The 25,217-nt window shown below is 33.0% G+C and overlaps 2 protein-coding genes across 2 annotated transcripts; both read right to left on the reverse strand.

Annotated features, from left to right (window-relative positions):
* Nucleotides 1-6,500: 6,500 nt before the first annotated feature.
* Nucleotides 6,501-10,231, reverse strand: LOC110720487. Its single transcript, XM_021899523.1, has 3 exons — nt 8,230-10,231; nt 8,001-8,144; nt 6,501-7,769 (listed from the first exon to the last, which is right to left on the reverse strand). Exons 1-3 carry the CDS (start codon nt 10,141-10,143, stop codon nt 6,747-6,749), a joined length of 3,081 nt encoding a protein of 1,026 aa, XP_021755215.1. The 5' UTR covers nt 10,144-10,231; the 3' UTR covers nt 6,501-6,746.
* A 1,915-nt stretch (nt 10,232-12,146) lies between these two features.
* Nucleotides 12,147-14,297, reverse strand: LOC110720489 (cyclin-U4-1-like). The gene is made up of 2 exons (XM_021899524.1): nt 13,868-14,297; nt 12,147-13,193 (listed from the first exon to the last, which is right to left on the reverse strand). The coding sequence occupies exons 1-2, from the start codon at nt 14,200-14,202 to the stop codon at nt 12,890-12,892; spliced, it is 639 nt and encodes a 212-aa protein (XP_021755216.1). The 5' UTR covers nt 14,203-14,297; the 3' UTR covers nt 12,147-12,889.
* Nucleotides 14,298-25,217: the final 10,920 nt, after the last annotated feature.

A 25,217-nucleotide genomic window follows, 5' to 3' on the forward strand; every position in this document is an offset into this window, starting at 1 on the left:
GTTGTTGAAAAGGCTTGAGATTTTGGGGGATACATCTCGGGGTCATATAATGCCGTTTGGAACCATATATGATCATTATATTTTTTTCATAAATGTTCATGGTAGGCTTGAATTAAAATCGGTGCAAGTTGTAGATCGGTAAATTGGTCGTTTAAAGGCAATTGGATAGTTCCACCCAACCAATTAGACTCCAAGAGGGTATTAGGGACCATGGTAAATATTTCAGCAATTTTTATTTCCGGGCAAAAACAGTAAAAAAAAACTCCAAAATTGAAGGCTATTATCCACACTTTTTGATAAATTTTGGAGGTTTCAGGGCCCAGTGTTAAAAAGTCTTGAAATTCTAGGGGATATATCTCGGGGTCATATAATGCTGTTTAACCATATATGATCATTATTTGTTGCTATAAATGTTCATGGTTGGCTTGAGTTAATGAAATTGGTGTAAGTTGTAAACCGGTAAATTGGTCCTTTAAAGGTAAATTGGATGGTTTCACCCACCCAATTGGACTCCCGGAGGGTATTAGAGACCATGGTAAACATTTCGGCAATTTTTATTTCCAGACAAAAAAAAATCAAAAATTTCCAAAATTGAAATCCACGCTTTTTGAAAAATTTGGAATGTTTCGAGGACCAGTGTTGAAAAGTTTTGAGATTTTAAGGGATACATCTCGCGGTCAAATAATGCCGTTTGGAACCATATATGATCATAATATGTTGTCATAAATGTTCGTAGTAGGCTTGAGTTAATTAAATTGGTGCAAGTTGCAAACCGGTAAATTGGCCGTTTAAAGGCAAATAGGATGGTTCCACCTACCCAATTGGTCTCCCCGAGGGTATTAGGGATTTTGGTAAACATTTCGGCAATTTTTATTTCCGAGCAAAAAAAGTAAAAAAATTTCATAACTGAAGGTTAATATCCACGCTTTTTGAGAAATTTCGAAGGTTTTGGGGCTGGTGTCGAAAAGAAATGAGATTTTAGGGGATACATCTCGAGGTAATATAATGTCTTTTGGAACCATAAATGATCATTATATGTTGTCATAAATGTTCGTTATAGGCTTGATTTAATGAAATCCGTGCAAGTTGTAAACCGGTAAATTGGTCGTTTAAAGGCAAATTGGTTGGTTCCACCTATCCAGTTGGAATCTCAGAGGGTATTAGGGAACATGGTAAACATTTCGGCAATTTTAATTTTCAGGCGAAAAAAATTCCAAAATTGATGTCCACGCTTTTTGAGAAATTTGGGATGTTTCGAGGCCCGGTGTCAAATAGTTTTGAGATTTAAGAGGATACATCTCGGGGTCATATAATGTCGTTTGGAAACATATATGATCATTATATGTTGTCATAAATGTTCGTAGTAGGCTTGAGTTAATTTAATCGATGCAAGTTGTAAATCGGTAAATTGGCCGTTTAAAGAAAAATAGGATGGTTTCACCCACCTCCCGGAGGGTATTAGAGACCATGGTAAAAATTTTGGAATTTTTTATTTCCGGGCGAAAAAAGTAAAAAATTGAAGGCTATATCTACGCTTTTTGAGAATTTTTGGAGTTTTTGGGGCCCGATGTCAAAAAGTCTTGAAATTCTAGGGAATACATCGGGGTCATATAATGTCATTTGGAACCATATATGATCATTATCTGTTGTCATAAATGTTCGTGGTAGGCTTTAATTAATGAAATCGGTGTAAGTTGTAAACCGGTAAATTGGTTGTTTAAAGGCAAATTGGATGGTTCCACCCACCCAATTGGATTCCCGGAGGGTATTTGGGACCATGGTAAACATTTCAGCAATTTTTATATCCGGGCAAAAAAAAGTCAAAAAATTCCAAAATTGAAGGCTAATATTCACTATTTTTGAGAAATTTCGAATGTTTCGGGGCTCGGTGTCGAAAATCATTGAGATTTTAGGGGATACATCTCAAGGTCATATAATGCCGTTTGGAACCATATATTTTCATTATATGTTGTCATAAATGTTCGTGGTAAGCTTGAGTTAATGAAATTGGTGCAAGTTATAAACCGATAAATTGGTTGTTTAAAGGCAAATTGGATGGTTCCACCCAGCCAATTGGACTCCCGGAGGGTATTAGGGACCATGGTAAACAATTCGGCAATTTTTATTTACCGATAAAAAAAACAAAAAAATTCCAAAATTAAAGGCTAATATCCACGGTTTTTGAGAAATTTTGGAGGTTTCGGATAAAGCTGTCAATTCGGGTAAACGGGTCGGTAAGAGTGGGTCGGGTCAACTCGGATCGGGTCAATTCGAATTAAATCCATAACCTATGCGGGTCAGGTTTGGGTTGGGTTATGCTTGAGTCGGGTCATACTTCTTATCGGGTTTTGGTCGGGTTTAGGTTGGGTTAATAACATGTCGGGTAACATTCAGGTCGGATGAACAATAGGTAGGGTTTAATTCGGGTTTTCACGGGTTAAAACGGGTTAGGATAATTCTCGGGTTCGAGTCAAGTCAATAATTTGCGGTTTAGAATCGGGTCGCGTCATTCTCGGGTTTGAGTCGGGTTCAGTTCAAGTTAACAATTTGCGAGTTATAATCAGGTCAGGTCATTTTCAAGTCAGGTAATTCTTGGGTTCAAGTCGGGTTCGGTTCAAGTCAATAATTTGGGGGTTATAAACAGGTTGGGTCATTTTCAAGTCGGGACATTCTCGGAGTCAAGTCGGGCCATGTTCAAGTCAATAATTTGCATGTTACAATCAGGTCGGGTAATTTCTAAGTCAAGTGATATTCGGGTTTAACTAACTATAAATAGATAATTATCATTTTTATTAACCTAATTATTTCCTTTGACTATAATATATATGGAAATATACTAGGGAACTATAGTTTATAATTTAGGATGATAATTATCTCCTTTGACCATACAACAAATATATACTATATTTAACTCTTAAATTTGAGGATGTTGCTCATTTATTTTGCTGGCCTGGACCGACTTGGTCTTCCTAGACAAAATGCTTTGATCAACAATAATAAGGTGGTCTAAATTGCATTTAAGGTGATTTGAAATCGGGTCAGGAACAATTTGGGTTGAATTTCGGTCGGGTCAATAATAAGTCATGTTGATTTCGAGTCGGGTTAGTAACAAATCGGGTTGAATTTTTTGGGTCGGGTTATTAAAAGGTTTGGTAAAATTCGGGTCGGGTCAATAACAAGTCGGGTTGAATTTGGGTCAGATCAATAACAAGTCAGGTTGATTTCGGGTCGGGTTTGTAACAGGTTGGGTTAAATTCGGGTCGGGTTAGGAACAAGTCGGGTTGAATTCAAGTCAGGTTATTAACAAGTCGGGTTAAATTCGGGTTTTGACTGGTTAAAACGGGTTTGGGTCAATTTCGGTTCAAGTCTTGTTTGGTTCAGGTCGGGTTCAGTTCAGGTCAATAATTTACGGGTTACTTTCGAGTCGGGTCATCTCTAGGTTAGTTCATGCTCGGGTTTTAGGTCTCACATACTCGGGTCAACTCGGGTCTAGGGTTGGTTTCAAGTCGGGTCAAGTCGAATTTGGGTCACCATTTTTTCGAGTTCAGATGGGTCGGTTAATAATCGGGTTTAAATCGGTATTTCGGATCGGGTCAACTTTTGACAGCTTTACTCCTAGCTCACCATGAGTTTCAATGGAAATTAAAAGTCATATGCAGTCATATCCCTTTTGTTTAATGTATCGGTTAATAGAATAAGATAGTGTATAGGGCCTTCAGGCCCAAAACTTCAGGTGTCAAAAAAAAAGTGTCTTAATGGACCTTATCTCTTACTGGTCCACTAGATATGACAATTCTAGCTAGTATTTACTTCAACTTATGGACGGACTACGGTCCATTGAGCTTTGGGATTATTCCTAAGTACGAAGTATTTGATAAGATTAATTGATTATGTACATATGACTTACGGAGTTAGAGTCTGTTCACATTTAGTGAAATGAGCTGAACTGAACTGATTGGAGCTAAACTAAACTGAACCTAACTGAATTGAGCTGAACTAAATTGAAGTGAACAACCCCTTAATCCTCTTCACAAAGAGGTTTTTTTTTTATTGTAAAAGTATTATATGAGTAATTGAGTACTGATTAGATGTGGTATGACCTATTTTTAAATAATCTTTTGTCCCACAAATTAGGAAAAAAAATACAAGTATTATGAAATACTTACTACGGAGTAATCACTAAGTTTCAAGTATATGATATTAAAATCTGATAGGTCTAACAAATTAATAATTGCCTATACCCTCTGTCCCTATTTTTTTTTTGTCCCATTCCAAATTACGGGTCAAATTATAAAATCTTTGGCCGTAAATTCTGATTAAAGAATAAGATACTTTGTATGATATAGTCAAATGTAATTTTGTTGGATCCATATCATTGTATATTTTATTACAAGTAATATATATTAAGTTATATTTATAAATTTTACGCATATGAAAATGAAGTTATATGTGTTTAAAAATATGTCTTACAAACCATAAAAAGTCAAATGAAAAAAAAAATACTAGTAAAAACATAGAAAATATCATACAGATTCACTATATTCATCTCTATATGTAAACATTGAATGTGCCAAAGTGGGTTGTAGAAGAGGATAGCGGCTCCAATTGTTTGGTAGAGAACGAGGTCATTTCCTTATTTGTCAACTTGTTTGGTAAGTGATATCCACTTAGCACGCAACCAAACTAATATTGGAATACACTACGTGATGTAATCTCATCTCATCTTTTTACTTGTATGTTTCTTCATAAATGTGCATTATTATTCAATACCACCATCAAAAATCGTAATTTATCTTCATCAAAAAAATTAAAAAAAAATAATAAAAAAAAAATCTAATGGTAATTTATACACCATATACATTATTTTTGAAGAAAAAGAGACTTGGAGTTAACTAACATTGTCATGAGAATTTTCTAATAAGTTCACGTACAAAATGTCAATAATAGAGAGTTTAGAGAGAATAAAGTAGTGTGTTTTCATTAGCATATGCACAAGTATATATATATATATACAATCCTAGAGAGTAGGGCTCGTAACATAACAACGGCCCAATAAAGCTAAATACATTATTTGGCCTAATACAAAATTATCAAATTTTCATTTTTACCACCTTCAAATAATGACTTTGTCGAATTTACCACCTCAAAAAAAAAAAACATTTACTTTACCACCTCATAAAAAAATTAAACATCAGTTTTACCACCTCATCTGAGCTCAGGTGACGGAAAACGCTTGTGGGGCCCAGCATAACGGCTAGTTTTTGATTTTTTCCCAAATTTCTCTCGATTTCCCTTTTATTTAAACCTAGTTCTTCATTTGTACACCAAATTCTTGCAGATTGGAGATTAATTTTTGCGATTTTCTTCACAAATCAGTATTTTTGGGCAACCTTAACAATCCCAAACCCTCTAATTATCAAACAATCAATTGAACTCCTCGACAACAAGCATAAAAAAGGTAAGCCATTGTCGTTAATTCTCTAGCAATTTTCGTGATTTCTGTTGTAATTTTTTGGCAATTCGTTGCGTGATTATGTTGCATTTGCTAAGAGTAATTGAAATTGGGCGTTTTGTGAGGTCAATTAAACCCCAATTTCAATTAAAATACTTAGGGTTCATGTAAGATTAAATTAGATTGGGGGTTTTTGTTATGTGAATTGGCTACTGAAATTAGGGTTATATTATGGTGATTGTGTTCAAATACAATTAATTTTATTCTTGTTCTTACTGAATTTCAGAAGGGAATGTCTTCAGTTAGCATGTCACCCTCAAAGGAGAAAAAATGCCAATGTGGAGTTCCAATGTCTAGGCTGACTGCTTGGACTAGGGAGAACCCTGGACGCAAGTTTAGGACCTGCAAATTCTATGATCCTGTGACTGAGTCAAGGGGGTGTAAAGCTTTTGAGTGGGTGGATCAACCAGATGGAACACCTTGGCAAACAGAGGTGATTAACAACTTGCTGCTGGACAAGAAACTAATGAAGGGAGAGCTGAATGACATGAAGAGGGAAGTTGATGATGTTAGTGGACAAAGGAGGTGCTTGCTCAATGAGATTGACAGCTTGAAGATGAAATGCAAAGCTCTTAGCTCAGACAGGAAGAAGAGGATCAAGGAAGTGCATGGCAGCAATGCAACAACAAAGAAAATGCTCACAGTACATGCTATTGTTGTGTTTTGTAGTTTTGGTTTGGTACTGGCTATGTATTTTAGATCTTAGGTTCATTTAGGAATGCTTAGAAACAAAAAAAATCCCCAACTTATGTTGTGTTTTGTTGAATTATTATGTGTGGATGTTGGGATGACATTTCTTGTACTACTTTTAACTAAATCAATGAGAAATGGAACTTTTTGGTAGAAACATATCACATTTCGTATTAGTACTTGCAACACAATGTTTTTAATTGTTTTACATTGGATGAGACAAAAGTTAAGGCACCTTTGTGCAAAATCATTGTTCAACTACCAAATATACTGCCTACTATACACATGTGTAGTTAATAAACTTGGTTGTCTATTAAAAAATACTAATGAGTAGACCTAGGGTCACAGTTGATTGAGATCCTTGTCCTTCTTGCTTGTCATTACATGAAGCTTGGACCTGGTCTGTATTTTGACTTTGGGAGGAGTAGTTGTTGGCACTCTTGTGGGCTGACTCAGGCTCCTGTTGCTCCTGGTAACAGGCTGAGTTGGCAAAGGCTCTGTTCTTGTTGCAGGTTGGATTGACACAGCAGTTGCAGGTGCAGCATTACTTGACCCAGCCTGTGCTGTTGTTGGAGGCTGATATTGTGGCAACTTCAGTGCAGCCTGCAATCACAGTATGACAAGACTCAGAAACAAAGCCACTAAATACACTCAAGTCACAAAATACACAAAATACCTGTCTTCCTGCTTTCTCTTCACTTTTCTTTCTCTGTTCCTTAAGCCAAGGAGTCTGCATCTGTGGCCTCCCACCCTTTGGATTTGTTGCAGGTGGGTTAGGCTGTTCTGGTGCTGCTTCAGCCTTGCATGTTTTGGCAAAGTGGCCAAACCCACCACAGTTCTTGCATTGTTTCTTCACCTTTGGCTTCTTGCCCTCAGGTGCTGCAGAAGTGCCCTCCCCTGGTTCAAGCTTTCTCTTTTTTGCCTTAGGTCTTCCTGGCTGCACTTTCAGCATAGGTGGCAAAGGCTGTCTGAGCTTGACCTTTTCCCAATTCTTAGGGCCAGGCATTGGCTGTATTGGGTTCTCATATGCAGCCAAGTATGTCACCCTATAGTAATGTGGGTGCACATACAACTCAGGATCATCCCTTTTGTCCATTATGCAAGCAAATGCATGGACACAAGGTATTCCTGTCAACTCCCATCTATAACAAGTGCATTTTCTCTCTTGTAGATCCACAATGCACTGATCATCCTTGTATTTCACCTCATAAATTTCATCGCTTGACGCTGTAACCTCACATGTCCTGGCATACTTCTCCAACCCATCAAAGACTTTGTTGACAAATGGGGTTAGTAAACCTTCCCAAGAATTTGTTGCCTCCCATTTGTCATTACTCCTCTTCATCATATATCTTCTAAGCCATTCCATTTGAGTTAGAATAGGCTTGTCTCTGGCATCTCTAATCACTGCATTAAATGTCTCACACATGTTGTTTAACAACATGTTAGAATTGCAGTTTGTAGAGAAAGCATGCCTTGACCAGTGTTGGGGGTCAATGTTTGACAGCCACTGGTATGCTTCTTCATCCAAAAAATTGATACTTTCCATAGCAACTTCAAACTCAAACTGATACAACCATACACATGACAAACATTCAACACAACATAGACACATGGCATACAGTTTTCACAAAATAGAAAGACATGCAAATATGTGCAAAACTAAATGTAGATAAATGGGCAAAATTCACAAGTATTTGGGCAAAAACCAAACTGATACAAGCTAAACAAAAAATCACCTAGCATACATTATAGTTCACCATAAAACTGACATAAAAGAACCTAAATAGAAGCTTACCAGAGTGCTTGCCCTAGCAGCAGCCCAGAACAATTCCTTGAAAGTTGCACCATGAAATTTCAGTTTGAAATTTGACCAAATATGCCTCACACAAAATCTGAGCTCAGCTTTGGGGGCCACATCTGCAAATGCTTCTATGAGACCCTACACACAAGGCAAAACTAACAAGTTAGTGTACAGAAAAGTCAAATAAAGCAAAGTAATTTAAACACAAACACAACCCACTTACTTTCTGTCTGTCAGACATAAAAGTCAAGCCATCTCCTTGGTCATACAGACAAAGTGCCTTGAGCAAGCTCTCCAGAAACCAGCACCAGCTGTCCTTGTTCTCAATCTCTGCAGTTGCCCAAGCAATTGGGAAGATGGCATTATTGCCATCTTTTCCAACTGCAACCAAGATCTGCCCAGGGTATGCCCCTTTTAGATGGCACCCATCCACCCCAATTACTGGTCTGCAACCAGAAATGAATACATCCCTAAGTGCAGCTAAGCACACAAACATCCTCATAAAAATTGGTCTTTCAATTTGATTAATATCATCCACCACCACATTACACTCACTCCCTGGGTTCCATTTCAGCAGTGCCTTCCCATAGTCCCAAACCTTTGAGTATTGCTCTGATGAAGAGCCATATATTATAAGCTTTGCCTTGCTTCTAGCCAACCAAGCCTTGGAGTATGTAATTTTGATCCCCAAGTCATTCAAGGCCATGTCCTGAATCTGTTTAATCTTCCATCTGGGGTTGCCCCTGAACTCCTCCAAGTACATGTCAGCAAGGAACTCTGCTGTCACCTTGTTGTTCATTTTACTCCTAACACACCTATGCTTCAGCCTTAGTGTCTTAATTTGCCAAGCCTCTGATTTCACAAGCCTTGTTGCATAGAACTTGAACCTACACCTAACACCCTTACTACATGTACACTTCACTATCCTACAACTGTTCTTGTTATACACACACTTGCATTTCCTTTTGCAATATGTTGTTAGCCTTTTTGAATCATTGTGAAGAAGGTAATACTCATACCTATTTTCAATTGCATGTTGTCTCAAAGCTTTTCTCATTGTTTGCACATCACTGAACCTTTGACCAACTACAAATTTGATAGCCCTTTCAAAGTCTGTCTCAGGGTTAAACCAAGTAACACTACCCTGATCATCATCTGAATCACCTTCCACACTCTTTAGCTCATCAGAATCACAAGTTGCCTCCTCTTCAACCCTCACTTCAATTATCTGTAGATTTCTTTCTATGTCAAACCCTGTGTCCTCATCATCACTTTGATCCCCTCCTTTAGTAACTCCCCTCAAACTGCCTTTCACCTCACTGTTAATATGGTCTAAATTTTTCTTCAACCACTCTTCATCATCATCAGAGTATAAGTCCTCCTCTCCCTCATCAACTTCTAACTCAAAATCACTCAACTCAGAATCAGAAGACTCTGTATCACCATCCTCATCAGTAAACACATCATTGTCATCCCTTAAGCTCCTCACTCTTTCTTTTATTTTTCTCACTAAATTAGCATGATTTCCAGTCTCATCCCCAACCTTAGCCTTACCCTTATCTGCAGCAGTGAGTTTACCCTTCCCTTTATGTGTATTAGCATTCACTTTCTCTGCCCTAGGAAGCCTCTCCTCAGCCTCTCTGTCATGTATAACAATGCCTTTTAACCTAGGGCTTCTCCTAAATGGCTCTTCTTCAGTGGGCTTACTAAGTTCTGGGCTGGGTTTATATACTTTAGGCCCACCAAACCTCTTTTTCAGTTCCTTCCTTTGTGCAGGGGTTAGCTCATTCCCTTCAATTGGCTCATGACTGGTAACATACATCTCACATGCCCCCTCTTTGTTCACAGACTCTAGGAAACCATTCACCTCACCATCAACAAGCTCCCTTTTACCATTCACCCAAGACTTGCCCTTTTGTTTATACCAGCAACTAAACCCCCTAGGAACCTTCACATTCACATACACAAACCCATGTATAGCTGTTTGCCTCAAAAAGTGTACATCTATCTTATTTTTTTCCACTTTTCTCATCCAATAAACCCACCCACCATCCCAAGTTAACACCCTCCTATTTTTACCAGCTAAAGAAGGTATAAAGGCACCCCCTACTGTAATTTTTAAGTCCACTGTGTCCATTCTGTAACAACACCAACAAAAGCACACACAACAATAACCAATTTCAGTAATTACAGTAAACAACAACAACCAATTCACCAATTACAGCAAGTAAAAGCAATTCATATTGACTGTGCACTAAATTAACAGTAAACAAGTAAATCTAATTAACTAATTATTTAACAAATGCACACTCTAATTCAGTCAAAGATTCGCATAATTAGGGTTTATAATACTTTAATTCACAGATTCCGAAAAAAGGCATACTTTACCCCAATTGACAACCATAAATCCAACGAAATGTACTAATAAAGGGTTTAAAGTAGCTTTTGTAGTCAGGAATCTCGATTTCTGTCAGCAAATTACCAAGCTTTTGGTCCCCTCACCCTGTGGAAGATGACAAGAGAAGCTGATGTGTTGCAATTTTGTGGTTCCATCTCGATTTCAACCACCCAAATTGATCTAGGGTTTCAGTTTTTACAGAGAGAAAGAGAAAAATCAAAGGAGAGAGAAGCAGTTACAGTGAGAATCAAGAAAAATCAAAGGAGAGAGAGACGAAAATTGATGAGGAAGTGAGAAATTTGGTGAGACATTGATTATGGAAGGTGAGAAAAGGAGGAGACAGAGGGAAATCGATTTTAAAAGAATTAAATTGGAGGGAAGTGACAGTTAGCTGGGCCCCACAAGCGTTTTCCGTCACCTGAGCTCAGATGAGGTGGTAAAACTGATGTTTAATTTTTTTATGAGGTGGTAAAGTAAATGTTTTTTTTTTTGAGGTGGTAAATTCGATAAAGTCATTATTTGAAGGTGGTAAAAATGAAAATTTCCTTTTCATTATGACCTTTTCTTACCAACTAACAAAGGGCCGCCTTACAAAAATTGACCATATATAATCCCATGGCCAAGCATCAATGCAAGTCTTGCAGAAATTAAATAAAATTTTCACACAATTTGTTCACCATCTTATGAAGAAATCCAATGCAACGTATCTCACCTAAACAATACGTCATTTTTACTTCTAAAAAACATATCACCAATTAATTCAGACACTTAACTAATCAAAAGTACACCATATACCTTATCTTAACTTTTAACTTCTTCATAAAGCCTTCATTAATAAATCTATCTTGGTTCGAAAATTCAATTTCTAAACTGAGTACACCTACTTATAAGAGAATCTCATAGTGCAAGAAAAGGCCAATTATTGAAGTTTCAATTAATACGTTAAGTAATTACTTAACACCATGCAGCTACACAATCTACATCAATGCTATTTTTAACAAGTTTTTCGAAAAGGCATACCATATATTGCTTGTTAAATTGGACTATGATATATTGATAAGCTAACAAACACCCATTATCAATCTTCTCTATCGGTGCATATAATTAATATGGACGTACAACAAATCGCTAATAAATTACTAAGATAAACTATCAATACTGTATGAACTGTCGATCTATTGGAATGTGTCACCCTTGTTATGTTACACAACCGGCTATATATACAACCGTGAACGAGAAATTATATTTAGTATCGAGGAATATACATGTGAATCCTTTATAAGGGGCCATGACATATGATAGTATACTATATAAGGTTAGCTACAGTCATTATCAAAAACTATCTATTGTAGGTTTTGAAAGGCCATAAAAGCACATGCAAGAGCTGGTAGTCGATGTACAAGCACATGCAAAATGTCCCTTACTCCCTTGTCAATAATAAACCTTCACAACCTGTCCATAATCAAACCTACATTGTCTTTTCTTCCCTACCCCAAATTTACCTCTCAACCCCACTTATTATTATTCTTCTTCCTTGTACTATTCTCTCTTTTGTTAATTTATATCCTTTACATCTTATAATCAAATGGATCGGATCACCCAAATAACTATATCTTATGATAATCACGTTGGCTTATATATATGGCGCTGTAAAGTCTCTCCAAATTAATATATATTTATATATACAGAGTAGCTCTGATATTCATTCTTTAACACTTGCTAGCCAGATGAAAAGAAATAAATTTGACGAACTTTTACAAAGAGAAAGTGATGTTCGTGCTCTAAAGCTAGTTTCTCAAAACATGTAACTAGTGACGACTAATGACCAATTTCTATATCAATGTTACAAAATTAAAATATTCTAGCCAATGCCGCACACTTTGGTTTGAAACAAATTGTAACATTGACAGTGTGATCTATTAATCTGTGATGTGAGCCAGTAACATGACAACTAAAAAATACGAGAAAAATTATATTAAATTTAAAATATATGTTAGGTTGGTTGCTTGTTAAAAGTGATGTGAATACTTTGCTTAAGGGCTAGGTGCAAAGAGGAGCAAAGGTGGTGGGTACATGTGGATAAGTCTCCCTTTCAGCACAAGCAGCAAATGAAGTGTGGACCAAAATAAAAAAAGGTTTAGAATCTGAGCTTGGTTGAGAAATGAAGACAAAGTATCTTCATACAATTTGGTAAGAAAGTGAGACCACATTAAAACCTTTTGAACTTCAATTTTTGTAAAGAAAAAACATAAATTATATACTAAAATTTTCAGATCCAAAAATTTTCTAAGTAAAGTAACCTAAAAATTTAAAATTGAGGGAAAGAATTAAACTTAAAAACAAATATAACTGTTGCAAAATTCTCATGTTGCTCATCATTTCCACCAATAACCATTTTAAATCGAGAAAGAAAAAAAAAAGAGACAGAGATTATCTCTACAAGCTAAGTACAAATTAAGTTCTAATTAGTAAAAACCCGGATTAGCTAAACAGCTAATTGTCGTTGTTGTTGTTGATGAGACGTAGGCTCATCGTCGTTAAAACACGAGTGAATCATCATAGTAGATGATTTACCCATGATTAACGACGAATTAGAATCGGATACAACAACATTAAGAGGGGGTTGTAGCAGCAACATTTCTCTTTGAAGGTAAGAACAGTAGGTGTGAAATGTGTTGGGTGTCACATTTAAATGAAATCCCAAACCAAACAAGAAATCAACCTCTAGGAAGTTCATTTCTGTGATGGTTATACCTCCAATTTTGGCATAATATGCATTGTTGTAATACCTGTAAATTAAAACATAAATTAAAGTTTAGATTAAAGTCAACAAAGAATAATTAAATGGATCAATTCAAATTTATTTTCAAATTTGATATTATTACAATCCAAAATTTATGCTTAATAGTGGGCCTCATTATTAAGTGACTCCCATGTGAAAGGATCATATAAAAGATTTTCTTCTAATTTTAAAAATTTAACTCATTTGAGAAAAAGACAGATTAATTTTAGCTGGAATTAGCTGGTCCAGCATTTCCCAATTTCTTACCAAAAAAAATTATGATTTTACTACTAATTTCCAATAATAATTTCACAAAAAAAATCGGTTAATATTCAAATAATTACATGAAATGATTAATTTGGCATGTTATAATAAATCTTAATTATTTATTCCTGAAATTCCTGAAAAAATTGAAAACTAAATTGCAAAATCCTGATTTAAATAACAAATTCAATTTGAAAACAGAGACCCAATGATTTATAAACATTTAAAACCCACAAAACCATAATTCAATTTTGTTTAAAAACCCAGTAATTTACTTCAAAAACCCAGAAATTTGAGCATATAATTAAACCATTTAAACATAAGTTTCTCAAAAAATAAGAAATCAAAAGAAAGAAACAGAAGAAAACAGAGTAAACAAAAATTGCAAAATTTATACTAAGAAATTGAGAAACTTACATGTCATCCATGAATTTGGCAGAAATCATGACACTAGTGATCAACAATCGATGAACATTGTAAGAATTAATAGGCAACAATGGCTGTCTTTGCGTAAATCGATCGAGATAAACATAAGCAACAACAAAACAAGAAGGGCTGCAATTTGCATACTTAAAAATCCTTTCTAAGTAACTTTGAACAGAGATTGTAGGGCGAGTAAGGCCATGGAAAACAGACACCTTCTGAGGCTCTAATCGTCGGGTGATATCGTTCGACTCGGCGACTCGTTGAAGGAGAGAAGAGAGGAAGGTGATCATGTTTGGTACTGAGTTTATGTTCTCTAACTCAGCCATGGTGTGGTGTTTTTTTTTTTTTTTTTTGTTTCTCTGTTTTTGTTTACTCTGTTTCGAATGTTAAGCAAAGACCCTTCTTCTTAGGGTTTTATATATGTCCACATAATATTTAATAATAAAAAGTAACTAACCGGTAAGTTGGTTAAAAAGAGGAGTATTCATTTTCTTTTAATTTTTATTTTATAATAAAGGGCTTATGTGATTTTTTTTTTTCATTAAAAAATAAATAGTCCAAGAGGAAGGAGTGTTTGATACTCTAACAATATATTATTCTCCTGTTTTTTTTAATGACACACTAATTTTCTCGCAAATTTTTAGAAAAATTATAATGTATGTAATGTATTTTTATAGAATTTTTTTATTAGGATATATAACAAGAAAAATAATTACTCCGTAATCAATAGAAGCAAGAGCCTTGAGAAAAGACTAAGAAAATACAAGTAATAATTAAAAATATAGTAGTAGAGCTGTAGTGGGGACTAAAAAGGTGAGATATATTTGAAAATAGTAAATATATTTTCATAAAAGGAATTGTATCACCCCATCAAATAAAAAGCACAAACTTTTAAAAAAATTGGGTGTATAATAATTATTGTACATCCATTTTAAATCTCTCTTAAAGTGATCAAAAGTTACCCCTAAAATGAATAAAAGTTACCCTAATATGTATAAAACTATAAAAGTAACCCAATACAAATAAAAATAATCTGCGTTTTATTGGTAAAGGAGCACATTTTAAATGACTAAAATTCAATTATTAGTGATTGAAAGTAATTTTATCAGCCTTATAAAACTTTTCTTGTTCGGTTTATAAAAAAAACATATTATGTTCAAAGTTACCCAAAAAAGGCAAAAAGTTACCTTAAATTGGCTTAAAGTTACCCCTATACTGCTCGATATACACTAATATTAGTGTAAACCGGATGTATATAAAAGTTTTTGAATAAAAAGAAGGTTTAAGAAAAATAAATCACTTAAAAAAAACTAGAGAGTAAAATCACTATTAGTGTGTGCTTTCTCTCTCATAACCGTAAAAAAGTGAAATTTTTTTACGGAATCATAAAAAATTGAAAAGTTTTCAATTTGTTGAGATTAGTTAGTTTGGTTGTACTATATCACATTTGTAATGGATGTGATTTTAATTTTTAAGTGTGTAATGATTTGCTTAATTCAAAAATTAACTTGTGAGAGAGGGAAAGAGAAAAGGTGGTAAGTGGATATGTGGATAGGATGATTAGCTAGAAAGTGGGTGATCACTTTAATTTGTTGTATGAATAAAGTGTTTATTTTAGAGCATTTTTTGTTTTTTTTTGTTTTTTTTTGTTTTTTTTTGACGGTGTGATTCTATTTATTCATACAATATAACATGACTATATTTATTTATGAGACATTACTATGTATGTCCTATGTTGCATGTGAACTTAAATCGAAAACATTTTACAGAGTAATTCAAAAGAAAAGAATCATTTTTACATTCTATGACAGGAAGAAAATTATGTATGTCAATCATGGAGGAAGAAGCACAATAATAACTAATAAGGACCCTCCAAAGAATATAATTAATGTAAATAAGTAAAATAATTATATTACTAATGGAATAATCCTCTCATCAAGGCACCTTTATTCCATTGGGGAAAAAAAAATTGGTTTAAAATAAGGTGTCCTAGATTAAAATTTTAAAGTTTTGGTTTCATTGGCTCAAATCTAATTCCACAATTTTACTAAAATTTGACCGTATTTTTAAGCTAATAATTTATCGAGGTATTTTAGCTTTCGTTTAAATATAATGACTTTTCCAAATATCTGTTTTTTTTCTTCTTTATATTTAAAATTCTTATTTTGGTGTGCTGATATGAACTTTCGTATAAATATGATATAACGTCATTTTATCTTTATAAGACCAGATAGATATGTAGTTAATAATTCTTGAAATAACACGATTATGACATAACGTAAATAACAAACGTGTAAGCCACAAAACACCACCCATCCAAGCAAGTTCAAAACTAAAAACCCTTCCATTCTATTCTTTACATACAAATTACAAGATTTAGCAAACTTCATCATATAAAACACTAAAAATGGTAAAAATGAACTTATGAAGTGTAATTTTTGAAGTAAAATGCATGTGATTACATGTGGGAGTAATTGTGACAACAAAATACAAGGGGTACGTACCTACACTTGTAAAGATACCAATTGCATGTGAAAGTACAGAATCTAACACGCTATTACATCAATTAGGCCTCTATCATATATACTTTGGACTAACCTTTAATTTTGTTATAAATATTTTCCATTATAACATTGATTAGCAAATGTTCTTGTATTATTATGCCTAATAATCTTAATCATATAATTAATTAATTAAAGTGATCCAAAATATAATCACGTGACAAAGTATCTTTATTACTTAACACATGCACCTATATTTTTTTAATTTAATTAAACTTAATTTAGGCTGATTTAGGAGCAGATTTCAGGTAGGCTGTCATGTTGGAAGATTAGAGAGGAAATATAAAGTGGTGATAATTGTAGAGTAATTAATTTAATTAATGAAAAAATAATAATTTGATTTACAATTAAAATTAAAGGGTTATGTTATTCAAAATTAAAAGGGTTATGTTATGTTTATAATTTCTGCAAAGTTTGTCCTCTTACAGAAGTACAACTTGATGCCAATCCCAATTCAACAAGCATCGTCTGACAGTTACAGCTTATTTGTTGGGGATTGCTAACTGTACTGATGTACTCCCAAGTTTTTGCAATATACTCATATTTAATGTTGGATTAATAATACTCCAGCATTATAGAGTATCATAATACCAATCACTGTCACTTGTAAAATTACAATTCATTCGATATATAGGCCTTTACCTTCTAGATAGAACAGAGCAATAGTTAACTGAGCAGATTTCAGCGGAGCAATGCAAAGCAAAGTTGAATAGATTTTAGCGGAGCAATGCAAAGTTGAATAGATTTCAGCAAAACAGAGCAGAACAGCTCAAAAGAACAGAACCATAATCTAATTGAATTGGTTATAAAGGGTACAACTCAAAAGAACAGAACCATAATCCAATTAAATTGGTTATAAAGGGTAATTTTGAATTAAAAAAATTTGAATTCCTACAACTTTCATGAAGATTATTGCTCTAAGCGGTTTTACCTTTCAAACTTTCATGATTTAACACATTAGTTGTTTCAGTACTTTTTTCACAATATTATATCACTTGATATTATGAACAATCACATACTAAATGCTAGGGCTACTGGCATTCAGTTGAGTGTGAAACTTTATTCACAATTCACATTATATATATCATACGTATGCCAAAATAAGCATGTACATAGTTATCTAAGTTAAAGCACTATTTGCGCGTTTATCATACCATACCAGTAGATCATTTGGTGGCAGAGACAATTAAACACTAATAAATGCTACTCATATTCATTTTGTTATATGTGTAAATCCATATTCACAATTTCCATTACACGATATTCATATATGGTAAGAGTGATGTGCACATATAGTTATTTACTCGTTTACAGAAATTTAGTATCCACGTGTTTATCATACCATGCCAATAGATCATTTGGTGGCATCTTTGGCTTGTTACTCTTAAGAGTGGAGCTCATCCAAACAATTACGCGCTAAATGTTACTCGTATTCAGTTATGTGTGGAACTTTGTGCATGATTTAATTTATATTATTGCACCCAAAATAAGCACGTATGGAAATAGATGAACTATATATACTACCCACCGATCACCTTATTATACCAATTCGTTGTAAATTAATCTGTAACAATAACTAATAAGTTACGAGCTATAGATTATACAATACAAATGCATCCTTTAAGTAGCATCGACATAAAATCACTTTTACCATTTAACTTATGGGTAATAAATTTGCTCAAAATATCTTAATTTGTGGACAATCATCCATCATATATCATATCAAAAATAAATGAGTGAATAAATAGAATTCTTAAACATTTTCAATAATAATTAAAATTTGGAAGTTTGCAAACAATATGGTAGATATTTTGAGCAAAAATAATGTTACTATCACAATAAGAGTAATAGGGCCGAAGGCGGGCCCATGCAGGCTTAGCTAATTTGTACGTTGTCCTGAGCTGCTTTTTATCCCTTTATCATGAAGGCTACACTAAGAGTACAACCATTGGTTGCCCAAGCCAATGGTGGTCATCAAATATTTAATATATATCTCTCTCTTTCATCTCATTTATGCCCAATTCTCATACCCACCTATGACCATACACTCTCATTGGTTGCCCACTACTTGCCCTACTCATAAATAATTTCTTTATTATACTTGTACAAAGAAAATAAAATATAAATACTATCAGCCAATTATAGATGGACAAGTGGCGGACTCAAATTCTTTGCCCACCTTTTGCCAAAGGTCATGGCCATGACCTGGTCATGGCATTTCTCTCTCCAAAATTGATGAAATTTTATTTTTTAAATATTATTTCATTTTCTCTCTCCTCATGCCCACTACAAAAGGGCAACCAATGGCTTTACTCTAACAGCTACTCTATTTTAGGATCTCGACTCTTGTCTCTTCAACAATTATTTTAGTAGTATTTTGCACTGAAATAAAAGATGTTGAAGTGATGGTTTTATTCCAATGTAGAATAATTAATTAATCAATTATCTCAATATTGCTAAAACGAACTAACATTGTTTGAAAAAGATTTATATACTCATGTCTTCAACGTCTTTAATTTTTTTCCCCCCCCTTACAAGTACATTATATTTAAGATGTGACTTGAAAAGTTGGAAGAAAATGAAATTGATTTGAGGAATTTGTAAATATTAGGGGAATGTATGTATCATTATATGGGTTAGGTATCCAACACGATATGAATATAAAGTTTGATAATTGTTTATTATCACAACTATTGTGAGGGATACATTACGATATATTTTGTATATATTTTAGATCCGTAATTGATAATAATTTGTTTCATTTTCAAAATTATTACTTCGTATAAAAATTGTAATAATATGCAATATTAATGAATTGTAATGTTCCGGCCGTCATTTGTATTCTTTTGGTCCGTGATTAGTTATGAAATTTAAAACAAATAATAAGTATTATAGAGCTACCTTTTTTATGATATATAGTAGGGACGCCAATAATAAGATAAGATTGATGAATAAATTTGTTATGGTGTTACTAAAAATTGAAAAACATCCACCAAAAATACTACGAGTAATAATTGATGAGAAAATACACGTTTTAAATAATAACAACAATTGTGATAGATAAATAGTGACAACAAATTTCAGTAGGAAAGATTACGCGAAGACCATATACAAAGAAAATAATAAAATTAATTTAAAAATCTATTTCAAAAGTATTGTCAGGTCATTTTGAGTTCTAGAATTTATTAATGGGAAACTTATTTTACTTCCTATTGTTAGTACATCACTATCACATATTCATAATAGTAGAGACTCATAAGGAATAATAACAATGATAATGTAATATATATATAGGGCCTGTTCTGATTTGCTGAACTGAACTGAACTGAACTGATTGGAGCTAAATGAACTGAATATTTTATGAGAGAAGGAAATTAGGAACTGAACTGAAAATAAGCTGAAGAAAACAAGCCCATACACCAATACATGGTAAAATTACCCGGATATTAGTAGAAAAACTATTTTCATTATTTGTCCGGATTTTAGTAGTTATACATAATTGATAAAATTGAATTAGGGTTGTTACCAAACGTGATTGAGTAGGGTTTTGAAATACCACGTGAAAAGAGTAGCTAGCTTAGATTAAAATCTCACAAAATTTAATTTAAATTCAGAGTAACTAGATAACCAAAAAAAAAAAAAAAATTGAAAGAAAGAAGATTATATATTTTTAGAAAGAGTCGCAGCTTAATAATATGGAGGTTGACACCTAATGGCTGGCATGGGTCGCAAATCTCAACAATGTAGTTTGGCAACCCACCATGTAAGACGTGTGATTGTGAATTTTTGTAATTACTAGCTAGCATTATGATAGGTATCTTATTAAGATCACTGAAGATATAAGTTGTTTTTTTTATTTTTTATTTTTTTATTTTTTATTTTATTTTTAATGTGTTATTATTTGAATTTTAGTGACATGAATGAATTTACAATAAATGATCCCCCAAGATAATGTTTTTTTTTTTTCGATATAGTACTAAATTATCGATATATTTATATGACCCCTATCTTGGAAAAAAAAAAAACAAAAGGGCCAAATTACATGGACTCAAGAGTTGGTTATATCAATATGAGCACGATGATTATTAGGGTTATCCTTACATCAGTAACTATACAAGAATAGTGGTTATTAATTAGTGCAACGAGACATGTAATACGTATACAATAACTATACATTATAGATAATCACTCCAACACATCAAATTAGGTATATCTTCACATCATTTGCAATTCAAAGATGAAGTTAATTTTCAACACAAAGGGAAAACAACTCACTCTTATATTGAACTTGAGGACTATACGTCTATACTAATTCCAATTATTGTTCTAATCCACTTTCCTAAGTTGGAACAAAATTCTTTTCGAAACACTAAACACAAATAATAATAAGAAAATTGACATCAAATTCTCGTTCATTACTAAGACATTCATTTTTTTTTTTAATTAAAAAGAAACCAAAAAGCTTCATAGCTAGTTATAGTATTTTATGTTTTTTTTTTTTGAAAAAAAAAAATCAAATATTTGAATTGTCTATTATTTGCAAGGGTCACAAAATTCAAATGAGTGTATTAGTTTGGAGAGTTGTAGCAAAATGGAAAGTAATAGAGGTCAAAAGCAAAGACCAAGTTGGCGGCACGTATATGTACATACATTGGTGATTGGTGGGAACATCAAAAACATTTGAGGATGACATGTCTCGCAACCAAGGGTGCCTTCTTTTTGGTAGAAAATATCTCTTTCGACAAGAAAATCAATTGATATTTCTAAAAAAGGCTTTTTTTTTTCTTTTTTTTTTTTTTTTTTTTTTTTTGAAAATGAAAAATGAATTCTATATACTCAATAATATGGTATACTCCGAAAATCACATGAACGGATCAATGACAAAGATCATATTGTAAGTACTTATGATAAAGTATGTAAGATAAATATAGTTTTTGTCTGTATATTTAAGATACTCTAGCTTAGTGAGAACTAATTGCAATAATATGTATATAATATATATACTATATAGACACGTAAATATTTATAGATAGTTAATGCACTTTTAAATTGCCTGAGTAGACTTTTTATAAAGTAGGTACAAGTATGATACTTGATTACGTAATTGATTTAAATTAAATCAATTGCTGAAGTTTCAATAATCAAACAATTGAAGCCTACAATATAATGTCATTTTCACAATGCACGCTTACCTGATATTAAATGCACCGATTACTTAAATTAGTAATCATATGTAGTAAAAAAAACTCTAGCAAATATAAAGTGAATAGTTATTTTGCTTAAAGTTGAGTAAAAACATTATCAAACTAATTAAAATGATGGAGAAGAAACTCAATTCAAATGGCTTGAAAAAACCTAAAAAAAATCAATCAAGCATCATCTATACGTAAGCTTCTAACCAAGTGGTAACCAAATGATTGATAAAACACGACTACTTCATCATACACAATTGACCTAAAAGGTTGGTAACCCTACTAAAATTATGATAATTACTTACCAATATATTAAAATTTCTTTCATTAAATGATTATTTATAAAGGATGATATTTAAGTTTTGGAATCACTATTTTTCAATCAAACAACTCTCACAATGCAAGTCCACAACACACATATTTTAATTCTCATAAATCCAAGGAGATATACTTCTACCAACTCAATTAAAATTATAATTAAGTAGCTAACCAAATTGATTGGCTAATATAAGAAAAATGAATATAAATCGAAATTATTTGAATTAATTTGACTAATTATATGTTTTTTTTTTGTTTGTAAATTTATGCTCCGGCCCTCCATAACGTAATGTGAGGCCTCCATGCTTTGTTACCAAAAAACAAAACGTCTCTCTCACATTTCGAATTGTTTTCATGTTTGGTGAAATTTCATAAACATCCTCATTATTTTGAAGATCAAATAACATTGACATAATGTTTAAATTAATAATTTAAATATAATATATGTTGATTGAGACCAAAACAAATCTAGCCACATGTTATGGAAATACATTAATTTATACACAATATAAATTAATGGTGAAGTGGTCATATTGTTGTTGAAAATCCTATTAAACGTGACCCATCACGTACACAATCTAGGTACTTCAAAAAAAAAAAAAAAAAAAAAAAGGATCTTTTTTTTTTCTTTTTTTTTTTTTTTTTTTCTTAGAGAGAATATTTGAAGGGGTATCTACCATTCCCAATACTCCACGTTAGGTTTTTTGGGATGTATTTTCAAATTATGTTGTACGAATTAAATTAGAGGCAAAATGGGATTAGTTATAAAAGGAAAACACAAGTAGTAACTAGCTAGTAAATAACTCTATATTTTGTTTTTTTTCTTTTTGGGTTGAAAACATAACATATAACATACTTTCTTTGTTGAAAAAATAATTTAAAACGAACTATACAAAGTTATATATGACAATAGTTAGTTTTGGCGTATATATGTTATTATATGTCAAAGAAATAGTTTTGGATTGTACCATACATGGACAGGGTAAATACTACGGTGAAGCCTTGTTTGTGTCTTGTGCATGGTACATGGTACAACCGGTTATACATATAAAATAATCAGAAGAAAACCGTATTAAACTATAATGGGTACCGGATTGGTTGGGGCCGGGTCGGGGAGGGAGAAGAGTTAGAGAAATATGATTGAACATAATAAAAGTTGGTAATTAGTATATGCTCCTTTAAAATCCAAAGTTAAAACGAATCTGGACTAGTGTATGTGTTATGTGCATAAATACAATGCACCAACAAGTAGCATGAAATCAAAGAGCCGCCCAAAACCAACTGGATGCTAACTGTAAACAGACGAAACCATGCATTATATATGTTTATCACTATGTAATTAATAAAAATGAAATGAATTTATTGATGTTACTTGTACTACCATTTAGCCACTCAGGAAAGCAGCCTTACAACGTGCTCAACATGTAGTGCTGCATGTTTTCTACTTAAACAAGAATTTTTTAACTAAAATGTTGTTCTGATAAATTATTTATGAGAAAATGAGTTAGCTTGTATTGATGATCTTGGCTAATATTTATAGCCCAGAAAAGATAACCTACACAATATAAACTCTATCATATAAACTTTCATAAATCTATCTTAGAATATCACTAAGATATAACACCTCTCTATTGATGTCGCGTTCAATTTTTTTTTATTTAAAAAAAAACAAACTTTTGCTACCACGGCCCTTTGCTGGTGTCCATGGTCTTCTGTCACGGCCCTTTGCTGGTGTCCGTGGTCTTTTGTCACGGCCCTTTGCTGGTGTCCGTGGTCTTCTTTGCCACGGCCCTTTGCTGGTGTCCGTAATCTTATTTGCCACGGCCCTTTGCTGGTGTCCGTAATCTTCTTTGTCAGGCCCTTCGCTGGTGTCCGTGATCTTTTGCAATTTTTTTTTTAAAATAATAAACAATACGCCAAAACGTGGCTTTTCTTCATCTTCATGGAGATGCAATAATGGAGGAAGCACACTCCAACACTGCAACCTAACTAAATCACATATGATCATTCATATTGATCACATACACCAATAATAACCCATGTATCACATGGATATTCCATAAAAAAAAAAGATTAAATCAAAAAATAGAAATTTCAAAGAGCAATACTATTGCATAGCGGAAGCAAATTTATGAATCCCACCGGTGGGTTTAATATTCTAACCCACCGGCAAGGGGAGTATTTGTGTGAACGGTCTCAAGATTTAACTTGCTCTTGATACCATGATAAATTATTTATGAGAGAATGAGTTAGCTTGTATTGATGATCTTGGCTAATATTTATAGCCCAGAAAAGATAACCTACACAATATAAACTCTATCATATAAACTTCCATAAATCTATCTTAGAATATCACTAAGATATATTATTATCCTAAATATAATATCATAAGATCTATATGAAAAATATATCACAATAATATATTTTCCTATATTCCTAACATGTTCAAACCGACAGAAATTGTTTACCTTAGCCAATTTTAGAACTTTGAAATTGTGGTAAATTAGGCCTATTTTGTTAATTATAATGACCATTTATTTCCCTGTTTCTTGGGAGGGGTTGTCGGTCTTGACATTTTATAGGCTCGGATTAAATAAAATACTACTCGTATGTATGAATGTTCCTTTTACAATATACACACTATTTTTTATATATAAAATAAATGATGTCGACGTTTGATTGTGTGTGATTTAATAACTTTGTTGAACTCTTCTAAAATTGTGGATAATTGTCCCAAAAAATAATTTTTAGGTTAGTATTAGACTCTACAAGGGAAGGGAAGCCCCAAGGGAGGGGAGGATTGAGGGAAGTAGTGGATTGAGGTAGATCCGAATTTCATACTATAAAAATTCGACATTTAATTTTAACATATTATCAAAACCTTTCATGATTAGTCAATTTAGAAGTTTTAGTTTTCGGGCAACTTTAATGTCAAAAATAAGATAAGGAAAAAATATACTACGTACATATAATTGCGGCCGGAAAGTAAAAGAAATGAGAGAAAATCAAATAGACACTAGACACAAAGTCATGTGATCTTTCAAAGTTAAAGTGACAAGGAGTGAAAGATACACAAAATATGCAGACATTGCGGCATCAATCAAACACCTTCAAAAACAGCCACCCAACAATTAACTGGTAATTAACTGTAAACAGACCACTCTGTATTTCTATTTACATTATTAAACACATTGTTATAATAATTCCCAACAGTCACTTGTTAAACAAAGGAAATCTCTTTTAACCATTCTGTATTTATTTTATTATTAA

This window comes from Chenopodium quinoa, unplaced genomic scaffold (genome assembly GCF_001683475.1).
Source record: "Chenopodium quinoa cultivar QQ74 unplaced genomic scaffold, ASM168347v1, whole genome shotgun sequence".
In the NCBI taxonomy this organism is placed as follows: Eukaryota; Viridiplantae; Streptophyta; class Magnoliopsida; order Caryophyllales; family Amaranthaceae; genus Chenopodium; species Chenopodium quinoa.

Excerpts from the sequence above, each read along its gene's own strand:
- LOC110720487 (XM_021899523.1), bottom strand. The coding sequence starts at position 10,143 with ATGGACACAGTGGACTTAAAAATTACAGTAGGGGGTGCCTTTATACCT. Across the intron at positions 8,145-8,229 it reads TTATGTCTGACAGACAGAAA|GGTCTCATAGAAGCATTTGC; the intron begins GTAAGTGGGTTG and ends CCTTGTGTGTAG. Across the intron at positions 7,770-8,000 it reads CTGCTAGGGCAAGCACTCTG|TTTGAGTTTGAAGTTGCTAT; the intron begins GTAAGCTTCTAT and ends TGGTTGTATCAG.
- LOC110720489 (XM_021899524.1), bottom strand. The coding sequence starts at position 14,202 with ATGGCTGAGTTAGAGAACATAAACTCAGTACCAAACATGATCACCTTC. Across the intron at positions 13,194-13,867 it reads GCCAAATTCATGGATGACAT|GTATTACAACAATGCATATT; the intron begins GTAAGTTTCTCA and ends TTTAATTTACAG.